This window comes from Neovison vison, chromosome X (genome assembly GCF_020171115.1).
Source record: "Neovison vison isolate M4711 chromosome X, ASM_NN_V1, whole genome shotgun sequence".
Taxonomy (NCBI): domain Eukaryota; kingdom Metazoa; phylum Chordata; class Mammalia; order Carnivora; family Mustelidae; genus Neogale; species Neogale vison.
In genome coordinates this window covers 114541193-114557364 of record NC_058105.1, presented here as the reverse complement: position 1 = coordinate 114557364, position 16172 = coordinate 114541193, and the positions used below count along the sequence as shown (strand labels likewise).

Below are 16172 nucleotides of genomic sequence, written 5' to 3'. Positions count from 1 at the left end.
CAATAACATGGTTAATCAATTCAGAGATAAAATTTCTTTTTTGAGTATTTATCTCCTGAAAATTGATAGGATGGTACACCAATTATGTGATTTTCTTTTTTTTTCTTTAACTAATCTTATTAAAGGGGGAGAACATTAAATCTTTGAATACTGTACCTCAATTTTATTGTAATGATTTTGCTGGTTACCAGGTGGGGTGGCAGTTGAAAAATTTGGTGAATGCACTACGAGAGGACCCGAGTGGTGTTATCTTAACTTTGAAAAAGCGACCTCAGAGCATGCTTACCTCAGCACCAGCTTTACTGAAAAATATGAGATGGAAGCCCCTTGCTCTGCAGGTAATGAAGCTTAATCATAAGTCATACACCATCATTTTAGCCATAGATTATCTCAGTAATGCTTCTTTATTGTGCCTCATCTCAGCAGCATATGGATTAATCTTGTATGCTTTTGAAAATTGGTTTGTGAAATTATCTCTTCACAGCTTATCCTAATAGGCTTAATTGTGATGAAATCTGTAAGTTACTATAACTAAAACCCAAATGATAAAGAACTCTGCCTTAATTTGTAAACATTTAAAGCATAATTACAAAAAAAATAACATAAGCAATTTCAAGCCAAAATATGGATAGAGATGAAAATGAGAGGTTTCATTTTGAGATGTAATCTTCTATTTAAAAGTTACACTCTCATACTTGGAGAAACTGGATGACAGTTTATAGACTTCTTTTAAATCAGTTAATAAGATAGTTATTTATAAACAGTAGGTAAAGAAAGTTTTATATAGTAATTAAAATATACCTACTGCATTCCCTCTGACAGATCATTTTTTCTTTTCCACCCTGTCGGGTAGCAAAATAGGGAAATTATTGCATTAGAATTTCTGCATTTTTCTTCAGCATGAAACCACTCCAAAAAATTACTCTATGGATGTTGATAAACTATATTCATTAAGAAGTATAGTTATCTTGGAAGTAATAAGAATATGATTCTGATCAATGAATGACAAGGAAGTAAAACATTTCTTTCCATTTTGGTCAATGTAATCTTCAAACGCATCATAAAAGAAATTTTTGTCTTTCCCAAAACCTGCATTTTTAAAATAGGAGATTATTACCTTTCTTAGAAGTGTAATTTTTTAAAAATTGCAATTGCTCACTGAACTAGAACATTGCCCTTTGTTCAGATTAAAAAGAAAAGCAATATATGTGAATGCCATTGTTGTCACTGCTATAAAAATTGTTATTTCTATATTAACACCTTATACCATTCTCAGATGTTTTTCCCCCTAAAATCTTAAATTCTCCATTACACATAAATGCCCTTATGGATTATAATGATTTGTCATTGTTTAAAACTTTACTACTTATTGACCTCAAAGTTGCATTATATTTAAATAACATAAAAACATATAAAATGTTCTAACATTAAGGTCTTTAAATTTTTAATGTTAATCTTTCATTTTTCAAATGAATATATGTAAACTGTATGAATATGTCCAAAAACATTTGAATTGCAGTATATGTTTATTATCAAATATTTTTAATGTCATTAAATTTTTAACTCAATGTTTCTTAACTCATTAAATCATAAATTAGCAGATCAGACTTTCCCATCACATCATTTTATTTTCTTGCTGTATTATAAGTTGCTTTGTTGTTCCACTCTGTAGTTTTCCTATTGACATGTCTTCCTCAAAGATCCTGAGAGGTGCAAACACTGAAGAAGAGTCCCACAGTTATAGCCATTAGGGTTTTTTTCTCTATATATGTGTAGTTAAATTTAACAACTTCTCTCTAATCCCTTCTATTTCACCTCAAACACCAAAAAGACACTATTTTCATACTGATCCATGAACTGTGCTTGAGGAAATATCTCTAGGAAATAAATTGATAATTTGGTCCCTTTTTAGATTCTTTTCCACAAGCACAAACTGGAGATTAAGTTAATGACACTATCCAGTTAATCACTTTTATATAAAATGCTGAAATAATTGAAAGACCAACACTTCTTTTTTTGCCACACATTTGGTGTATATATTCAAAGCTGGAGAACAAAGACTTTGATTTTTTAAAATTATTTCACATCATGGTTTAATTATAATTATAATATGTTATTAGGATACTATTTTTAGGTCCATTGCTAACTGCCAAGAAATATGCCTCACCAGATCACTAATTATATTTATTCCTCATTGCCTGTACAGTTACCCTGGATATATTTAGAAATTTACTTTTTCAGATTGCTGAAATCAGAAAAAAGAAAATCAGCATTTCCATAAGTGCTTATATGTATCAACATTTTTGTAGATTTGTTATTTCAACTAAATTTAGTTCCACTGAAATGCATTATCCAAGCTCGACTCCTTATAGATAAACAGTACTGTTGGGAGAGTGGGGAACTTGCTTTGAACTTCTTTAAAAACTGCTTCTAAAAACTGCTTCAGTGACTGACTTTTTACAGAGCAGAAGGAAGAGTATTAGTTTTAATTAAATACTTCCTAATGGTGGTAAAACAAGCTCTTGGTGGTAAGAACAATGGATAAGTTCTCCAACCTACACTACCATCACGAAATATCCCTGAAATTTTGAAGACCTGAAATCATACCATGACAGAGTTGTTTCTTGACTTTGCAGCTTTGGGCTACTCTAAAATACAGAGACACCAAAAGCGTAATGGGAACTCTGGTCAGAATTTTTACAGAGTGTAAATTAACCAAAGATGAACAAAACCTGATGGTACCAGAATCTGTAGATTAAAGGTAGACTGCCTCCCAGGCGGGGGTGGGAAGCAAAAGAAATAATGAGATAAGAAGGTCTTGCAGGCAGTTTTGGATTTCTTTGTGACTTTGCCAGAGGCCACACGTTTTTCCTAGTGCCTAAGAAAGGACCTCAGATGTAAAATACAATGCTTAATGCAGGAATAATCCTCTGTGTAGACCTAAGTACCAGTCTTACTGTATTCTTGCTTCTGGTATGTGTACAAACACATTGGAGCTAAAATGTCCATTAACTCAGTTAAGTATAAATATTCAGTGTTCGCACCTGGAGAATTGGACCTTAGGTCATATTTTTGTCTAAACAGTCTACTAAGAATGATTTACATAGAGGTTACAAAAAGAAATAATTTATGGCATTTATTTAATTCAATATGTCTATTTCAACTTCTTCTTCACCAGGCTTAATTTATCTACTAACATTTTCAAATAAAATATGGCCAGGTTTGTGTATTGTGTAAAGTAAATTTCTAATACACACATCTTAAAAAAAGAAAAACTTTATTCTAACATGAGGAATAATTATTTTTTTAAACTAACAAGGAAATAATTTGTACCTACACAAATAAAATTTAACCTTGTCTACCCTAAGGTAGAAGACTGTGAAAGAATACCACATTTTCATGAAAGAAGTTTTATTTCTCAAAATATTTTGTAAGGGTAGTAACTTCTATTATTAATCAACTGCAATAATAAATTTGGATTTGATTTTCTTGTGAAAATCATTTCATGAAATTATAGCCAAATAAACAAAAGCATACAATTCAGCTTCATGCTCACAGAGCAATTTCATTAGTACATTTCATGAAATTTGGCAGTTCTTTTTTTAAATTTCTGATTTCTCAAACATTTTGCAATAGAACTAAAAGACTTAGAGATACCTTAGTCAAATATTACAAACAAGATTTAATCTGGAGTTGAATTCTGTTGTCATCTGCACCGTTTTTATAAATAGTAGAGTTGATTTACATGAGATAGAATCTTTCATTCTGTGTGAGCAAACCAGGGATTTCCTGCTTTCCAAGAACTGTTTTAAAAAACGTGTTCTTAGTAGCATTTCTACTAATGCCCTGGATTTTGGTGACCTTAGTGATTACTTATGGTTAAGTTCTTCCAATTTAATGAAGAAAATCCCAGGGAATTCTGGATAAACTTCAAGGTGTATTTTTGGTGTTTGTGGTTTTAAGTTAGTGTGAGTAGGTCACAAGCATGCATGGGTGGTATCATTTTTCTTCTTAGAAGAGATGCATGGGACAATTAGCTGGACAATAGCAAGAATCTTGATTGAAATCATCACTGGGAATCAGCATTTTTTAAAAAACATCAAAGAACCCAGCTTTTTTGGTGAGAATGCCTCTCAAATCATCACTATAATCAATGTTGGAATTCAACATACTGATATAGGTTTCATTAAACACATTCTTATATGAAATAACATCAAGCTGTATCATTAGAATTATGTTCCTAAACTGCATTCTAATCCATAAATTTCTTATATCTGTGTGAGAGTTTCTTGTGTGGTTTTGTGCTTTTCATTTAAAATCTTATTGCTTAGCATTATCTTGATGCCATTTTTACAGGATATTTAACTTTGAGCAGAAAAAGAAATGGAAAGCAAATAGTCATAACAGTCGATTTTGTCTGTCAACTGGTATAACAACAGAACACTAACTGGTTACATCACATTTCAAATACACACAAATGTGAATGGTTAAAGTATTCTGTGAAAACCAAACGTAAGAAATAATAAAATTTGTTTTAATAGTGAAGTTATGGATCAGGGTGACCGAAAAAACCATTACTAACAAAAGTTATATTTCTGAGAGTTTTATTTTAAAAGCATGTTTTGAAGAGGAAGATAACCAATATTAAGTATGACACTAGAGAAGAAAGGAAATCTTAACTAAAAATGTAATTGTGCTGACTGAAAGGCAGAAACAATTATATGTTTTACATGCTCAAATTAGTAAATAGCTGCAAGCAGTTGTCACATCAAATTTTTGTTCAGCAGTGTTTAAGCAGATTAATTAAAGTATCTAAATCACAATTGTGTTTTTCAGCCAAATGCTTTCAAATGTTACACTGACTACAGATAATCACCTAAAATGCAAAAATTATTTTTCAGTTTCTTTTTTCTTTAGTTTCTCATTCTTTAATTAATATTCTAAAAAATGATGTTTACTGTAACTTGAAAAAATGGAAGTCCAGTTTTAATGTTGCAGTACTAACTATGCCAGTAAGACTGGACAACACAAGAATAAATATGCTCGTTTTAGTACAGTGTGCAAAATTTGATGACTCAGTGGATAAAGCCATTTTGTAGTGTGACTCTGATCTATATTTCTTGTATATCATGTAACTACATATTTTTATGCACATATATCTGTATTTTAAAACCTATACAGATATGGTTTCCTGATCAAATTAATGGTCAGAAAAACAATGTTTCTTTTCTTGGTGGTCTAACAGGAAAGGAAAGATTATATGCTTATAAAAGAAAACTCAAGTCTTTTGTACCTATGAATTTAGATTCTAGAAAAAGCTGTGAAAACATTGAGAGTGGGAGAATTTTGAATACATGATTTCCTTTGCCTAGGTTCTTTTCAAATAATTTAATATTCAAGAAAAGCTTTCCCAGGGAAAAGTATGCCCAATAATTTTCCAGATTAGATCTAACATTCTTGATATGGTCAAGAAACTTAAAAAATTGTATACAATGTCTTGCCTCCCAAAATCCAGCATACATTTTCTCTGGAGCATTTGTTTAGATGATTAAGAACAGAGTTGCTAACATAAAACAACATTCTGGTACTTGTGTTGGGAATTATAATAAAAATGTGTTTGAATCGAGTAAGGGCTTTGTGTTAATGTTCTATGCTAGAATAATGGGGTATTGTGATCTATCCGAGTCTGTGCTTATTCCCCAGAGCGACTAAAATAAATGGCCAGGTTTTATCTTTATGTAATCATTCGTATTTCAGTGGGTGTTTTCCCCCTGTAAGGCAAAGCAAGCTCTTTGTGATCTTTGCATTCGTGAATTTTAGGACTACATAATGTATAACACACTGTTTTAATCTTTAATTTTGGGGTTGTCTTTTTGTCACTGGTGTCATTCAAGACTTTCTATAGCTCTATGAAAGCCAGGTCACTTACCAGACAGAGTGACAACTAAATTTAAGATAAGCTTGCCAAGAGTTCTTAAAATGTAAAATGTTTCAAATAAAACCTCAGTGTCAAATGTAGTTTCTTAAGTATGGAAGCTCTTTTCTCATAATCTTTAAGACCATAGAAGTTTCAGAGGTATACCTTCCAGATGTGCTCAGTTACCTTAAAAACGTTAGAAGTGGGAACATAAGGAAAAGACCTGAGCCATCAGAGGTTTTAAAGTGAAATTTCAGTGATTTCCTTACTAATGCTGAAAATCTTATTTTATAACAATAACAATCTTCCAATGCTGTTTAAACTGGAGGAGTAGGATATTATTACTGAAGTAATCACGCATGATTCAGAGGAATATTTATGTAGTACCATATTGTAGGATACGATTCGAAAGTATTTATGAAGCTCAAACTGACAATATGGAAAAAATGTATGTGTATGTTTAACCTAGTAGGTTTCTAGTAATAGTCCTATTGACTGTAGTAAGTTATCATTAACTGACTTAAGGTTACCAATGTATATTTGAAGAGATGCATATGATCATTTTATTTAGAATCTGGATATTTTCAAAGATGCATTCCAGTGCCTGAGAAATCTATCAGAGTTGTTTTAGCAGAGCTTTATGTCAGTAGGACCATTTACATATGAAAACCAAATGTTATGATAAGGTCCTTCCAGGAAATAAACCTGTTTGCATAGAATCCAAAATGGATCCATATCGTACTTGATGGCATACTGTAGCATATCAAGTTACACAGAAGCTTCATGCTTATTTGAGTAACAAGAAGCAGTCTTAAAATAACCTTGTATTTAAATGATGATAATTCTTAATTCTCTTTCCATATTTTGCCTATATAAGAGAAAGTATCAAGGTGGCAAGAAGAAAATTAAAAAGTATTACCCTTATTTCTACATTTTTCTTTAAATTGGGACTTCTTCATAGTGCTGTAGTAACTACTTTCTATGTTATGAACAGATGATGGAAAGTAAATGTTGCCAAGATAGGAGAAGCTATCTTTCTGCATTATTATGCTAACTTATTTAGATATTTTTCTGAAACTAAGAAATATGCCTATTAAAATGTGAATTGGATGCTGAGAGAATTCCTTTTTTGATTCGAGAGAAGCCGTATGTGTCACTTTTTGTGTATTTTCACACACTTAAATGGTTATTGGTGGTGTTTGTAATTTTAATGCCACTTGTTACAACTAAGAATTTCTTGCTGGTGATTTCGGCTAATAATATCATTTATTCTGTGCTTGATTTAATCAAATTTTGCCTATCTTTCTAATGTTCTTTAATGCCTTTTTCATTCTTTTTAATTTTGTATTCAGTTCTTGTTCAAAGGTAGAAAATTTTTTAAAAGATTATAATTTTAAATTATCACAAAAACTTCTTTTGGAGTTAAGCAGCTATTTCTATTTTCCCATGAAGTTTCTATTTTATCATATTTTATTTTTACATTGCTTAATGTATAATTTTTAAATAGGATTCTCAAGAAGAATGTTTACTTTTTAGTGTGGATCAGTTTAACAAAAGTAATACAATTAGTAGACAAAGTATAATGAATATATTTAATATTTAATGCACATTTTATTTGGTACAAAGCATACTGATTAGCCAGATGATATCTGCATGCAGCTGAAATGTTTCCTGTGGTTTATCAGATAATACAATAACTAGCCAGTTGTTGTTAAGCAATAGGGTTGACTAATTTCTGTTTTCTCAAAAGAATAAGTTGTTTTTTTTCAGTCACTTCAATTCATTGAACCAGCTGGCACAGTCAAACCTGTTATTCATTTAAACATATTTAAGAGTCTTTTTCATCTATGTATTTACTAATTTAGCGCATCATGCTAACTGATACATTAATAGCAACTTCTTTCTGAAAATAGAAACCTAGAGAAAATAGCAATTTGAAGAACGCCGACATGGCTAATATTTAAGCTTACTGGAAGTGGAAAGACACATGCACCCTAAGGAATCCTAGTAATAATCCATGTAGAATGTTAGTAATGGTCCAGGCAGAATAAAAATTCTGTTGGTCCTTACCTCACACTTCATGGCTATTTAAAATATACTTGTAAGCACTGACTATTATTTCTTTTTTTTCCTTCCATCCCTCCTTTCTTCCTTTTGGTTTAGGAAAGGAAGAGGTAGGCACTAACCAAAAAAGATTCTCTTTACTTCTATAAGTGGTAAAATAAAAGGAGAGGTCTTCAGAATTAAGTGACCCTAAAACAAAAGAAAGAGAATAAAAAATTTTTAGATTATTTTTAATTGCTTATTTTTTTAGAACTTGTTCTTTAGTTCACATGCAGTATTAGAATAATTTAAAATAAGAGATACTGGAGCATTTAAAAAGCATACTGAATATAAGTTTTTCTCTCACACTGTATGTTACAAAGTTTTGGAAAGTAATGTACTGCATAATGGATTTTTTAAATATTTCAATAATGATGAAAATTACTTATTTTTATGTCATCTGTATCTAGTAACAAGATGTCCTAACAAAGAGGAAAACGATTATACAGTCACATCACAGTGATTATATATAGTATGTCTAAAGACTTGATCTAAAGAACCTATCATTCAGAGATGTGTTGTAGAGACATGTAACACATCACTAGAAACAATACGCTTCATTTCCTCAGACTTCATGGTGTTCATCCATACAGACGGCTCTTGATTACCTACATAATCTCTTGATTTCCCACCGCCAAGATTTTTGTTACTAAAAGACACTTAATTTAACTGGACACTCTTTCAAAATCGGCATAGTTAAACAAAAGTCTACTGCACACTAATAATACTTCAAAATTTCTTAACATGTAAAGTTTTTGACTTCTTTTACATCATATGAGATAGAATATTATAGAGTCCCAAAATAAATTATCAATTATTTCCCTTCTCTCTCTTTCTTTAATTTCTATTTCACATAGATTAAAACTTAGCCATCATTTTGGCAGGATGTGTGATTTCAAGCTATTAAGGTGAGCTGTGTAATAAGGAAGGTCAAAACCCATGAATTTAGTCATAAACTATGTAGCCTACCCTAGTGGCCTACATTGTCCATTGTATTTATGCTTGGTTTTTTGAATATTTTGTTTATCTGTAAAAAAGCTTTGTCGCAATATAAAATAGCTGTAATATGCCTTTTTTTTGGTCCAGCAATACATGTGAAAGTATTAGAACTGTGGGTCTATATAGATTGGCTAAAAGTGTTTTCATATTGGCTAAAATGGCAACATCTTATCATGTGAAGTTACAGTTCATTTTGTGATCATTACTTTTGTGTTTGCAATTGCACTAAAATCTTTATTTTTAATATGTTATTGTATACATAGCTAATCCATAAGATCTGTAAGATAAACATGAACATTTGTGAATTTTAGTCTCATTTTTGGATGATTTTTCAAAGCAAAAGATCATTCCAAATGCTTTGAAGCTTAGAATTGGGAGAGCTCTTAAGTTAATGCATTCTGGTGTATCACTTTATCCAGTATATATGCTTTTTTAATTTTTAAAAAAGCATTTCATACTTAAATAGGCATGAAAATGTGATCTATAGAGGTGTACCTAAACGTTATTTTAAACCAATGCTAAATGTGCGTGCCTATGAAGGGTGGAATGATTGTGTTACATTAATCACCATACTTTTGAAGATGTACCATAAGATGACCTTGAGAAGACAGTTAGTTGTGTTTATCTTTATGAAAAAAGAAAGTATTCTCTCGTATTGGCCTTTCATCCTCCATTCTTGTAAACCTTTCTGAGAATCTGTGACATTCTGCTAACTTAGGAGTATGGTATATCTTTTGGGGGAAAAGATAAGAAGTATCTTTCTTGTGTATCAGTCAGGATGTGAGTGAACTAATTCTTTTGAAAGTTACTCTTTATTGTCTTCCCTTCAAAGGTGGGATTCCAACAAAGCAAATTTAATTTAAATAAGTTTCTGACTGTGAAATAAATCTTACCATTATGAAACACTGCATGGTGCTTTTACTTTATAAATAGTTTTTACATGGTTATGCCATAGAGTAAGGTGAGTTGAGAACTAAGTGGGAACCTCTAAAGTAATAAATTAATTTGGTTTTGGAGATTGAAAGGAATATCTGTGTGCTAAATAAACTGCTTCTTGATTTCAGCCAAGTTCAAAAACTTTGCAAAAATAGATAATTTTAAAATGATAACTATGTGTCGTTGTTGTTGTTGTTTTGTGTGTTGTTTGTGTGCGTATGTATTTTCTTTTTCATTTTAACCAGCCTCTTATACCTAGAAGTCCCACAAGCAGCGTTGCCACGCCTTCCAGCACCATCAGTACACCAACCAAAAGAGACAGTTCTGCTCTCCAGGATCTCTACATCCCCCCTCCTCCTGCAGAACCATATATTCCCAGGTAAAAACCAGCTTCTATCCAAAGACTAGCCTAACTATGTAAATTGTGATGTAAATTCTCAAGGAGCACCTTGAATGTTTTCTTAGAGTTCCTATGAATGTTTTCTTAGATAGGAACTCTAAGCATATTCTGGAAAACTATTGCATTGTAGAGAATGCACTTTGCTTAATAGTAGCAATAATGGGCGCCTGGGTGGCTCAGTCGGTTAAGCGGCAGGGAGCCTTTTTCTCCCTCTAGTTCTGCCTGTTGCTTACCCTACTTGTGTGCCCTTTCTCTCTGTCAAATAAATAAATAAAACCTTTAAAAATAATAATAGTAGTAGTAGTAACAATAACTAATCTGTATTAAACACTATGCATTAAGTATCTTGTAAACATTTTCTCATATAATAGGAAAGAGTAGTAAAGTAACAACAAATAACAATTGGGATTCTTTTAATAAGTAAGGAATAAGTGAGGGTTCTTGGCTAAGAAGACCCAGAAAATCTAAAGTTACTTTGAAGCATTCTATACTTTTTTTTCTAAAAGAGAAGTTTATAGATAACTTCTATGCCTTCTAATATGTGTGCAATGAGGGAGCTTTTGGGGGAGGGGGTAAATGATGAGGAGAGAGTATAGTATCTCCCCTAATATTTCTGTATCTACAGTTTCTCCTTGATTAGTTCAATAATGTTTCTGTCAGAAAGTGGAAAGAATTTGCAAGAGAATGAGTTGCCTTTAGAGCCTATTTTCTAGATTTCTTGAGGCTATATCTCTGTTTCATTTCCAGATTCTATTTGAAATTCCTGGCAGGTGTGGAAGATTACAACTTTGTGCCATAATGCATTCTGTCCAAAGCATTCTGATATCCAGCCTTGTGGAATATAAAAATTATGGAAAGGGGCCAGCACTAAATGGGGATAATTAATACCAATCACAAAGAATTTGGTTCCATTTTTAAATTAGGTTTGCAGTCATTCTAAAACAGTAATTTAAGGTCTCTTATTTTCAAGCCACACTTCATATTAAATTTCTTCAGTATATAAAAGAACTGAAATACCTTTTTAAATTAATTTTCATTATTCTTTGGTGCACCTAATGTTTCAATTCTCTCAGATATGAGGGTACTGACATTTTACTATCTAAATGTTACATGACAGCATAGTGTGTCTGCAAATACTGTATTGTTGTCTAGTAATAAAACTGTAGTTCATTTTATAAACATTTTAGTTCTTAATTTTGAGAATTAAATGTAGCTGTGGGAACATGGTTTATAAGAAGACATAATTTACTAAGCTGGCTTTTCACAGATCTTTCTAATATGTAATTTACAGTCTTACATTAAAGTTACAATCAGATGCACAGCTCCATCTGATATCCTAGCCAAACGCAAGTGACATTTTAATTCTATTAAGATGGTGTCAGGCTTTGAATACTCTTGCATGAGGAACAATAAAAATGTGTGCTTCAAATAGTGACTCTTTAGTTTGTTTTCATTTTAATTGGAAGGACTTTTATTTCAATGCAAATGATTATTTAAGAAACCTTACCCCAACAGCTACATGTACAGATAAACATCAGAAGATTATTTTTATCAAATATCTGCAGTTTTTTAATCTTCTTTCCTTTTCTCTTGTGTAGGTAGGAACTTATTATAAAGAAAGTATTTCCTAGATAGAAACTGTTTAAAATATACTTCAGGAGACAAAAGAATAAAATGATTGAGTTCTGTCCTCTGAGTATGGTGAAGATAGGATTATGGCAATGTGTGGAAGCCAATAAACAGCTTGAACATACTATTTAAAACTACTAAAGATATTAGAAGTTGAAGTATCAACATGTTAATACTTGTTTTGTCAGTATTGTTTGAAAGCTTCATACTTTTCAGTAAACTTCATAATCACTTTAATTATTCTACATATTTTTTATTTAATGTAATTACTATTTCAGAATATGAAAATATTCTAGATATATTTTGAGTTAAATTAATAATTATCCAAGGCACACAATCATTTGATAGAGCACAGTCAGAACAATCCATGCATCTGAGTTCCTTGTATATATAAATTATCTGCATTTTCAGGTTTGACTTGAAGTTACGGCATAGACACAGCCTTGACACTTTTTTCCCATTTTGCTGTTTTGATATTAATGGGGGCTTGCCTAATTTAACTCATCTGTTTTTTTTTCCTATATTAAAAAATTTTGTTTATGTAGGGGAGGCATATTAGTGTTAATTTGAATTGTAAATAATAAAAGCTTCCTCACCTTAAAACCAAAGAAACCCTTAAAACTGGTAGGGCTAGTTGTCAGGTGGAAACTTTTTCATGGGCTTACAATTCTTTGAACACATTTATTCCAGAAGAAAATGTGGTTTTAAAAAAGTGCCTTTTCTCTAAAAGAGAAGACACTCATGTATATGGAATGAGTAAAATTTGGTCAGTTTTTTATTATATGTCTTATGACTATATGTAGCTTCATTAAGCATTTACATAATTAACCAAATCTCTTTTTCCATGACAAAAATCAAGAATTTGTAGGTCTTTGCACAACTCTGAAGTTCAAGCACTAACTTCTCTCGGTTTTACTCTGAACCATTAAATTTAAAGAAAATCCACTAAAGCAATATTCTAACTTTACATCTATTTCCTCAAATCCTTTTCAGAGTAAAAGTGTAGGTTTATTACATACATAACATTAAGAAATTTTTTTAAAAATCTGTACAGCAGGACCAACTAATATGTTGAGTTGTTCAGAGACTCGTGATGTGAGTACATACATACACACATGCACACATAAAGAGATACGCACACAACTGCACACACACTTATACACAGAACACCTATATCGGTTCATTCTACTGCAAAGATTGTGTTTCGTTTGTACATTTCTTAATTCAACTTTATTTGTATATGTTTCATATGGACATGTTTAATAAATCTTTCTTGTTGGTATGAGGTGAGACCTCCTTTACTGTATCATTACAGAGTAAGTAATATCAGCCCTTGAAATTTTCTGCCATGGGGATGTCCATATAAATAGAGCGTGGTGAATTAACTAGGGCTGAGTCACCCCCTGATCTTAGCTGCATTAACATTCATGTCACAGGCCTGATAGAAATGTTTTCCCATTTACAGATAGGCAAAACCTTACTCCAGTGCCATGAGTTTGTTAGGGCTGTTTTAAAGCTAATTGCAGTGTCAATTTCTTTTTGGTAGAAGACTAACAGTAACAAAAAGCACCAGGCAATTTATTCAGGAAAAATTTTTAGCTTGCTGAAAATGAAATTCTGCCTGGATTTTATATTTGTTTTCTTCATGTTGCCTGAGAACTAGCTGTCCAGTTGCAATCTAGCAATAGGCAATATTTTTAATTTAAAAAATAAAAGAGTGAATAGCAATGTAAATGGCAGTCTTAACTTGTGATGTGTTAAATACATGAGACAGCTTGCTGATTCAATCAGTCTTGAGAATGTTATTTACTACTTTCAATATATTTCAAATACTAGGAATGTAGCTCTCTTCATTTGGACAGACCTAATCTAGACATTTGCATACACCTACAAAAGCATAGTATGCCCTCGTATGGAAGTATAGAAGTATAATATTCTTGCTGAACTGTAATTCATATTTTAGAATTGATTTATAAGCTCATCACCATTTTATAAGACATAATGTCAATTAAAATTGTGTTCTTTTTATCTGTCTCTTTATAATTTAGCTAATCTGTTGATTTAAGTTTTCAGTCTTAGCACTTAACATAAAATTAAATTTTTCTCTGGTTTGATAGCATTCATGACACTGAGGGTAGAACTGGAAGCAATTAAGAAGTAGGAGGAAATAAAATTAATGATCTGCAAGGGAAGAAACATTGCATTTACAATCATAGTCGTGTTCTAGAAGACAGGCTTTTCTAACAAAGACTTCATAGCTGTCATAGTGAAACACATCATAAAATAAACAAGGTTCAATTTAACCCATCCTAAGTGGAGTATTTCTACCAAAATTCCACTCATTAGAGGCCCAATTGCCTGGGCTGTGTAAATTAATACTGTATGTGAGTAACAGTTTTAGGGATCCCATAAATGATTAGACTTTTCTTTTTTAGAATCCTATAGAAAATCAATTTGCCATCATCTTAAATTCCATATTTTGTCAGGTTTCTCTGTGTTCTCTCCACAAGAAGTGTTGCTGATTTGCAATGAAATTTTGAATTTTCCATTTAGAATTAGTTCTATGAATGTGTGTTTTTGATATTAAATAAGATACATAGATTTTAGATGTTGAAAGTCATTCTATTCAATAAGGTTTATTTTAAATTAATAACAAGCTGTTTGAAATTCTTATGATGCCAGTTCACAGAATGCTAATTTGGTTCTTAAGGCTGCAAATGTCCTTACAAAGGTGGTAGTTCTTAAACACATTCTTGTTTTTAAGCAGTGCAAATACTACTGTACATCAGTTAGTTAAACTGGCACAAGAAAGCTATATTGGTAGCATCGTTAAAATTATACCTACTATCTTGAGTGCCAAAAGTAATTTATGTGCTGACATGATTTCCTTTGTATGACATAGCACAGTGAAAATGAACTAGAGCAGGAGTTAGAAGATCCAGGATTCATGTCCAGCATTGTCATTTATTAGCTGTGTGACCTTTAGGCAAGTTGTTTAACCTCTCTGATCCTCAGCATTTATTTTCCTGCAATATAGGTATAGTTAAAAATTACACTTTAAGCCTCAAAGAAAGTTTAAAAAAAATCAGAAGATATATTGTATGAGAAGGATATTATAAACTGTTTTAGACCCTCTCTGCCATTTTACCACCCTAACACTTTCCTATATCCTTCTCCTTTACTTTTCTTTAGGGATGAAAAAGGAAACCTTCCTTGTGAAGACCTTAGAGGACATATGGTTGGCAAGCCAGTGCATAAGGGATCTGAATCACCAAATTCATTTCTGGATCAGGAATATAGAAAGAGGTTTAATATTGTTGAGGAAGATACTGTCTTATATTGCTATGAATATGAAAAAGGAAGATCAAGTAGTCAAGGAAGACGAGAAAGCACCCCGACTTATGGTAAGAGTTCTTTTCTTACATTGACAGGAGAACATGTCTCACATGAGAACCTCTATTTCTTTTCATAGACTTTTGGGTTATGAAACTCCTTGATTTACTTGATAGCTTTTGAATCTTTATAATTGATCTATGTCTGTCATGTGCTTCTAAATGGAATCTCAACAGTGTAAGTGTGATATTAAAAATTATTCAAAATTTTCCAAAGATAGGTAAGAACAGTAGGTAGCATTTTAACTCATTAATGACTTAAGGACACCTTGAATCACATGTAATTTTTGTTATGTCAGATATCGTCAAATTGGAATAATTGAATTTTCCTTTTTTTAAAAGCCAATTGCTCCTATTAACTTGACTTATATAAAATTGACTCCTTATTCCTCAGGGATTAAATAAAATCTTTAGATAAACTTTCTGGGGGAAAATCTTACCACAGTTTTTGTGTTTTTTTAAGAAGTTGGAAAATTTGAGTGGAAGTAGATTCTAAATAGGAAACACACACTGTATTTAAGTCAGAGATGACCTTAGAGTTACCAAATCCCTAGGATTTTTCATCTTTGACTTCTGTTTTTCCTATGCATGGCCCAAGACCAAGAGACCAAGAAAGTAATGCAGTCACGTGTACTTTAAATTGATACATTGTATGTGAAAGATTTGCCTATGAATTTGCCTAAAGTTAAAGTAGTAAAGCTATTATCCTACCGCAAGAGTGAAAGGATTTAATTGAAACACTGTGCTCCTCCTTTTCCAGTTTTCAAACTGATCATTTTTAGTGAGGAGCATAGAA

The 16172-nt window shown here is 31.7% G+C and overlaps 1 protein-coding gene across 5 annotated transcripts in view; it reads left to right on the top strand.

Annotated features, from left to right (window-relative positions):
- Window positions 1–16172, top strand: part of CNKSR2 (connector enhancer of kinase suppressor of Ras 2) — a 284336-nt gene that overhangs the window by 162645 nt on the left and 105519 nt on the right. For 3 of the 5 annotated variants that reach the window (XM_044235204.1, XM_044235201.1, XM_044235205.1), the window contains exons 9-11: window positions 192–338; window positions 10201–10334; window positions 15177–15388. In XM_044235204.1, the coding sequence (XP_044091139.1) occupies window positions 192–338; window positions 10201–10334; window positions 15177–15388 (493 nt within the window). The remainder of the gene's footprint in view (window positions 1–191; window positions 339–10200; window positions 10335–15176; window positions 15389–16172) is intronic. The other 2 variants (XM_044235203.1, XM_044235202.1) reach the window with 1 other exon arrangement.